Source organism: Haliotis rufescens, unplaced genomic scaffold, assembly GCF_023055435.1.
Source record: "Haliotis rufescens isolate VD_foot unplaced genomic scaffold, xgHalRufe1.0.p SCAF_10, whole genome shotgun sequence".
Classification (NCBI taxonomy): Eukaryota; Metazoa; Mollusca; class Gastropoda; order Lepetellida; family Haliotidae; genus Haliotis; species Haliotis rufescens.
In genome coordinates, this window is record NW_025963780.1 from 42225272 (window position 1) to 42232887 (window position 7616).

The 7616-nt window shown below is 39.3% G+C and overlaps 1 protein-coding gene across 1 annotated transcript in view; it reads right to left on the minus strand.

Annotated features, from left to right (window-relative positions):
* LOC124146757 (ATP-dependent RNA helicase DDX42-like) overlaps positions 1-6184 on the minus strand; it is a 40290-nt gene extending 34106 nt beyond the window's left edge. Inside the window, exons 1-3 of the mRNA XM_048390875.1 lie at positions 6077-6184; positions 4320-4540; positions 1226-1349 (exon numbers count right to left, since the gene is read on the minus strand). Coding sequence (XP_048246832.1) covers positions 1226-1349; positions 4320-4540; positions 6077-6097 — 366 coding nt within the window. The 5' untranslated portion in view covers positions 6098-6184. The remainder of the gene's footprint in view (positions 1-1225; positions 1350-4319; positions 4541-6076) is intronic.
* Between the last annotated feature and the right edge of the window lie 1432 nt (positions 6185-7616).

The following is a 7616-nucleotide window of genomic DNA, read 5'->3' on the forward strand; positions in this document are numbered from 1 at the left end:
GACACACCAAATTTGCAACGAATTACCGAAATCACTCATTAATCAGTCTCGTTAATCTGACACAGTGATCAGCCTACTCCGTGATCATCTGCCCCCGAGTACACAGCCCGTGTTTTGATGCGAGACGAATCTGCTGGGAGCTGCATATTACAACGGCTGCAGAGATAAACTTGCTTAACAATAAACAATTAATGCTTTAAATAAAGAAAACAGGATTAATCACATGCTTAGATTACCTCAATCTCATTAAAATCAGATACAAGTTCTCGCTATCGCCGAGGACATCCCGTTACAGGTCACGTCAGCACAACCTTTCACGCACTATGACCGACCAATGAAATGCCTAACAGGAAGTCAACGTTGGCCACGTAGAAAGCAGATTTCTCAAGCTTTATGGTACCAGTTTCTAACTGGCGACTTCCATTCCAGACTATCCTTTTTAAATTATTTTGAATAAGTCATACAGTCCATAACAGTTGTTTTGTGCTAAGCTTTAAAGGTTGCATGATTAGAAAGCATTTTCTGCTAACAATGTAATAAAACAATATGAATATTTCATTTTTTATCACGTGTTTGTATCGTTACCTATCGTGTAGTTGTCCGATTTTCGATCACAGATGTTGATACTACTTAATTTTGTTTATCCGACATACGCGTTAATCCGACATAATCATATGCAACCAACGATGTCGGATTAACGGGACTTGACTGTACGTTTGTTTTTGTTGTTTGTTTAACGCCGCACTCAGCAATATTCCAGATATATGATGCCGGTCTGTAAATAATCAAATCTGGACCAGACAATCCAGTGATTGACATCATGAGCATCGATCCAAGCAATTGGGATATGATGACATGTATCAACCAAGTCAGCAAGCCTGACAACCAGATCCTGTTAGTCACCATTTACGACAAGAATAGTCGCCTTTTACGGAAAGCATTGGTTGCTGAAGAGCTATTCTACCCCGGATCTTCACGGGTTGCAAGACCTCAATAAAGTATACAGGTATTCATAAACATCTTCAATATTATGATTAACACACACCCAGCTCATTGACTTAATGACACAGAAAAGAATTAAAAATCTTTACAGCAGAACCTGATCATGTGTATACATGTATACCACTTTGGTGAAAGCCGATTGCACAGGTATGGTGCTAACAAACCTAGAAACTCAATCAAGGCGAACTGGGATTCGAACCAACAATCATAGTTCAACAACTACCTCAAGGCCGGCCATGAAGGCATCCAGGGGGTCATCACTGTCGCTGTCATTGCGGTTGGTGCCGGGGCTCCCAGGGGCTGGCAGGTAGTCCAAGCCAGACTCCTCCTCATCATCGTCAAAGTACCTGAAACATGACGCCATTATGAACACACAATGCCACACAAATCTAGATCACTTTGTGTACCACTCTGACAAGTGTAAACTTGCACAGATCCCATGGCTCAAAAGTTATGAACACTAATTTCATTTAGAAAGTGGTCAAATGTAACAAATGTTATATTTAGCATGTTTAGGATAAGACTTTCTTAGAAAAGTACAGATCCTAGTACTTTGGGGGGTTAAGTCCTGTCCGGGAGGGATACACACAGTGTATGACCTAGACTACCAGTTGTTGGACTTTCCTTTTTCTGGAAGTCTTGGTGGCTGAGTGGGTTAGTTCGCTGACTTTGTGTCAGGCGATAAGGTGCGTCACTCAGACAGTGTGGGTTTGAATCCTGGATGGGACTCAACCCACAAAGGCACCATGACACCATTATATCACACTACAGCAGTCACTGCCAGACCTTTCATGTCTACTAGCCTCAACATATACCTCTGCATTATTAAGTAAATCTAGTCACATAATTTGGACTCGTATCAGCTGATTTAACTGATACTAAACCAAACAAAATTTTACTTGACATGGGCTTCAGACTAGCGGCTAGTGTCCCAGACTAATACTGGTAACTAAATAACAAAGTTCAAGTCACACAGAAGACAGTCTCATTAGAATCATATCTTAGTGCTCACTTCCTCCAAACAAAGATCAGAGGACTTCCCATTGTAGGTCACATCAGGACAGCTCTTATGACAGCTCTTATGACAGCTCTTATGTCAGCTCTTATGTCAGCTCTTATGACAGCTCTTATGTCAGCTCTTATGACAGCTCTTATGACAGCTCTTATGTCAGCTCTTATGTCAGCTCTTATGACAGCTCTTATGTCAGCTCTTATGTCAGCTCTTATGTCAGCTCTTATGACAGCTCTTATGACAGCTCTTATGTCAGCTCTTATGACAGCTCTTATGACAGCTCTTATGTCAGCTCTTATGTCAGCTCTTATGACAGCTCTTATGACAGCTCTTATGTCAGCTCTTATGACAGCTCTTATGTCAGCTCTTATGACAGCTCTTATGACAGCTCTTATGACAGCTCTTATGACAAGCATGGGGGTCAGGCTAATTGAGGCATGAGACTACAGCTGCAACTTTACTGCCAAGACACTGGCTAATATTGTTTACACTCTATCATCCTGAATCCCTTTCTCTGATGTATTGAAATATCTCTATACATTTAATTACAAGGTGTATATAGCATGACAACTGTGTTACTGTGTAAGAATGATGTTTAACAATGTATATATAAGTATCAGCTCACTGCTGTCATGGTTACACAATGTACCGTCTTCCGAGGCAAGAGCATCCACTCGCCGTATTACCAAAGTCTTGTTTCCACCCTTGCCACATCAAGCCCACTTTCCTGTGCTAAATATGACTGCACATATCGATAGTCCAATGAGACAATGCTTCACAAACTCAACATCTAGACTGGTACACCTTCGGATGAAAGTGATTTACCGCTGCCTGTCTTTGTTGACACGAATATGTCTTTTTCATCTTTGAACCCCCCAACGATTGCCTATGTTTTTGCGTCAGGGATGAAATTGTGAATGTTTTTGATGTCTGATTGCCTATTGGTAGTCATCATCTTTGTTTTGTTTGTTTTTCTGTTGTTTAACGCCGCAGCAATATTCCAGCTATATGACAGCGGTCTGTAAATAATCCAGTGATTGACATCATGAGAATTGATCCACTTGATTGGGATACGATGACATTCATCAATCAAGTCAGCGAGTCTGACCACCCCATCCTGTTAGTCGCCTTTTACGGCAAGCATGGGTAGCTGAAGACCTATTCTACGCCGGATCTTCACGGGTCCACTATCTTTGTGAAGCTATACGAGATAAGAACAGTGATCTGATTGGATATCACGTTTTCATTACCATGATTACATGTTTTCATGATCTTTGCGAGATGGCGCCAGGGTCGAGCCAAGATAAGTGGCCTTGATGTGGCAAGGGTAGAAACTCGGCTTTGATCCAGGATTTTCTCGGGAGTGAGTGAGCGAGTTGGGTTTAACGCTGCTTTTAACAGTATTCCAGTTATATCACCGCGTGTCAGCTTGATGTGGGAGGAAAGCCTGAAGTGATGCAGGTCTTAGACGTTTACCACTTTGGTGAAACCCACGAGCACAGGTATGGTGCTGACAAACCTAGAAACATAATCGGGGCTAACCGGGATTCGAACCCACAATCATAGGTTTCTGGCATGTCCAAGGGACGCAACTCAGCACAGCAAATTGCGGCACCTTAGACGACTGGGCCACTCCTGCCCTACACTTTTTCAGAACATTTGATTCCCACATCATGGTGTTTGTAACACCAATCATCAAATTATGATACTGAATAGAATAGATGATTGAATGCCTTGATTCTGGCTAACCATCTTCCCGAGGCAAGAGCGTTAACTGACTTTAAAAGTCCAGTTTCCACCCTTGCCGAACAAGGCTGGAATTACTGGACTCGACCGTAGCACCACCAGTGGCTATTACCAGTTATGTCCCCTCTAAGCCTCTCCTATGGACCAATCAGATTCCACCTCTTGTATCACTTGCGATTGCTTCACACAAAATGGTGGCGCCCAGTCAGAACGATCTGATCGATAATCAAGATCTATATTGTGATAAAACGGGTCTTACATCGCGAAATGCATCAAATCACATGAGCACCTTGATTAAAAACATGAAAATAATTTTTAAAAGAAATTTTCTAAAAATAGTTAAAAATATTGCTGTGCTTTAAAACTGATTTTTCAACTCCCTGGGGAGGACACAACACAAGCTGATAGGAGAGGCAGGTGAGAGTACTTGGTTGACCATGCCTCTTGCTCCTCTGACCTACCTGTGATTCAGTTGAGGAATACCCAAAATAATAGCTCTAAAGAATCTCAACACAATGTTTCGGAGTATTTCCAATAATGATAATGTCAAATCACTTACTCTTCTTCACTCTTCACCCTCTTCTTGCCCAGGTTCATGTGGTAGCCCAGTGTTCGGCCGGGCATGTAGGTGCTGGAGTTCCCGGCCATTCCTGGCACTCCGGCAAACCCCGAGAGAGCCTTGGGCTGTCCCCCATCTTCCTTCTTTCCTAGGGCAAATCCTCCAAATCCAAATCCTCTGGGCTTGCCATCACCTCCCTTGTGAAACATCCGTTCACCTGCCTGTCACAATTTAATTGAGAGATGAACCATATTTTCATTCACTGTACATTACACAGTTCATACAAAATATGGTACACAAAATATGTCCATTTTAAGACCTTTACAAAACTAAAATCTTGCTTTTCAGGGCTATAGTAAGTCAGGTGAGATGAAAAGTTCCTTTTTCCTGATATTTATTGATAATTGAACTATATTTAGTTAGTGATTATTAATCTCTATGATATATATCTATAGATTGCCCTAGTACAAAATTATGTGTTGAGTTAATGATAGGAGAAATGGAGTTTGTGACATCACATCCATGCCCAAGAATTGGTCCAGGGAATTTATCATGATAGAATTTAGATATACAGTACTACACAAGATAACTCAGGATGGCATAAAAAAAAATTGCATTTGGATTTATTCCCTAAAGCTAACTATATGTCATGGTTTGAAAAAAACTTAGAAGCAGAAAGTAATGTTTTGAAGATTAAGATCAGGATGTATTACTATTAATACTAGAATTAATAACAGTCTTGCTGCTTACTAAAAGAATTGCAAACTTGGCACTGTCATGAATATGGGGTTGGGTTCAAATCTGCATACATGGTATATATCATTTGTTTTGTTTGTTTGTTGTTTAACATGACACTTAACAATACTCCAGCTATATGATGTCGGTCTACACAATAGGGATACAATGACATGCCTCAACCAAGTCATTCGATCCTATTCGTCAGATCTTCACATGGCATGTATCAATAACCTGGACACCATGATAGCGAAGAAATGGAGTTAACTGAATTTGTTCGTTGATCAGGGGGGTGCTGGTAACTGTCAAACAAAGTATAACAAAACAAACAACTTTTGTGGAAAATCTCAAATTTGCTACACTGTACAAGACAGAATCTGAGTTTAGTTTTAATGCAAATATTATTTTTACACAATTCTCTTGGAGCTAAAATTTATCAAGGCTAAATATTTTTAAAAAATCAGTTTCATTTATCATCAAATCAGCAGAACGTATTAATTGCCAGTAATACATTATAACTATAAGAACTGCAGCTAATTTCCAAACGAAACGAATATGTAACACAACTAATACAAAATGGAGAAAACAACTGGCTCTTCCAGTTTCTGTGTTTTCTTGTGAATAAAACAGCGACATGTGCGTTCGAGAGCGTGCAACAGGCATTCAAGATGAGGGAACTCTCACAACATATCCAAATATAGATTATCAATTTGGTCCCCCCCCCCCCCCCCCCCCCTAGTTTTACATCAAAGCCGTTCGTTATGCCATTACGCCTAGGTTCTCTGTTGAACAGAGATGTGTCGTGCCATTACAAGTGGTCTTAACCTCTCGGTTGGACATGTGATAAAGATATAGGTTTTTATTTGAGACTTAGAGTCGGATTTCAAATTCCAAGAAGCGTGCATGTTTCTTCGATGTGTAGGCTACATTTATCGAATTAACGATAATAAATACCACGGCATGAACACAAAAATAGCTATTTATTAGAGATGAGAGGTGCAAACTGAAAGAGTTTATCATACCCCGCTCATTTTATCAGCCATCGAAGAAAAGAGTCAGAAATCCACACATCAACAAAGATCTCAAAACGACGATGCATAACAGTTACTTCCCTTGATTTAAACTCCATTTTCAGTAGTAGCATTCGCTGAGATGATACATGATGGATAACAGCGGTGCTCTGAGTTTTGGAAACTCCGAACACTCTCTAATTACAGCAGTATTGCATGTGAGCTTTACGAATGCAAGGCGACACGCTCAACTGATCGACATTCCACACTGCCTTCACTTGCGCGTGTGTGTTTGTTTTTCATTGTTGATAAACATCCATTCTAACAATTTAGTAAGATGAAGAAATCACACTGTTGTGGACATGGCATATTAACACACTGACACGTCTTACTTTAATACAGAAGGATGGTGTGTAAAGGCAAATTTACTGTGGAATAGCATTCGCAATACAAAATATTTTGAGTTAATTATGATATTGATTATTAATGCTGAAGACGTAGTTAAATATTTCATTCCTGATCTTGGAAACGTAGTGTTTTCCTTAATTGTATGAATAACAATAAATTAAGCCACATTTTAGAAAACTCTTATGAAATGTGAAATATATATGTGAAATTGATTCCTATGGAGCACATGTTCATTTGAAAAACATATGGCATGGTGTAGTGCCATATATTTATGCATCTTCGCGGAAACAATAATACCGTAATCGACATAATAAGTGCACAGGGCGCTCTCAAAATTAGAAAAAAGGGAGCTCTTATTAGAATATAGTTTGGGTAAGAAAAAACAGTCGAAAGATCGTTAATATCGTGGTTTATGTGGCTGACAGCCTATTATGATACAAAAGAGAAGTCTGTACGTATTATACACGACAGATATATTTTCCAGAATTTAAATGCCCATACTTAATTGTGCATTGCGATTGCGACTATGCACGAATAAATAAGTCTTGTGTACACTGGTCAATGGGAAGGGGTGCTAATTGGGATTGTTCACTAGCCAATATATTATCAAATATCGCTATTAGAGCGGGGCGCTTATAACGTCGAATGGTTTGTATATGAGGCATGCATGCTAAATGCATGCTTCAGTGAAATTCATTTCTCTATGTACAAAGTAGCTTCATTGAATCTTTTCATGAGATAGGTATTTATTAAATAATGAAATAAAATCTATTTATAACATTTGTAAATATTGTTTATCAGTAATGTATAACAACCATTTATGGTATGTATATGAATAAATATCCTGACTGAATTAATGTTATCATGAAATGAATTACACGTATTGACATCAGTCGATGAATTTTATGGTAATCCAATCCATGATATCATAAGTTATATTTATGACACCAATAATTATTTTGATACACCTAGGTAAAAGATATTATGGATTAATTTCATGATATTAAACAGTAACTGATATCATGTTTGTTTGTTGTCAAACGCCGTACTCAGCAATATTCCAGCTGTATGACGGCGGTCTGTATATAATCGAGTCTGGACCAGACACTCCAGTGATTGTCATCATGAGCATCGATCCACGCAA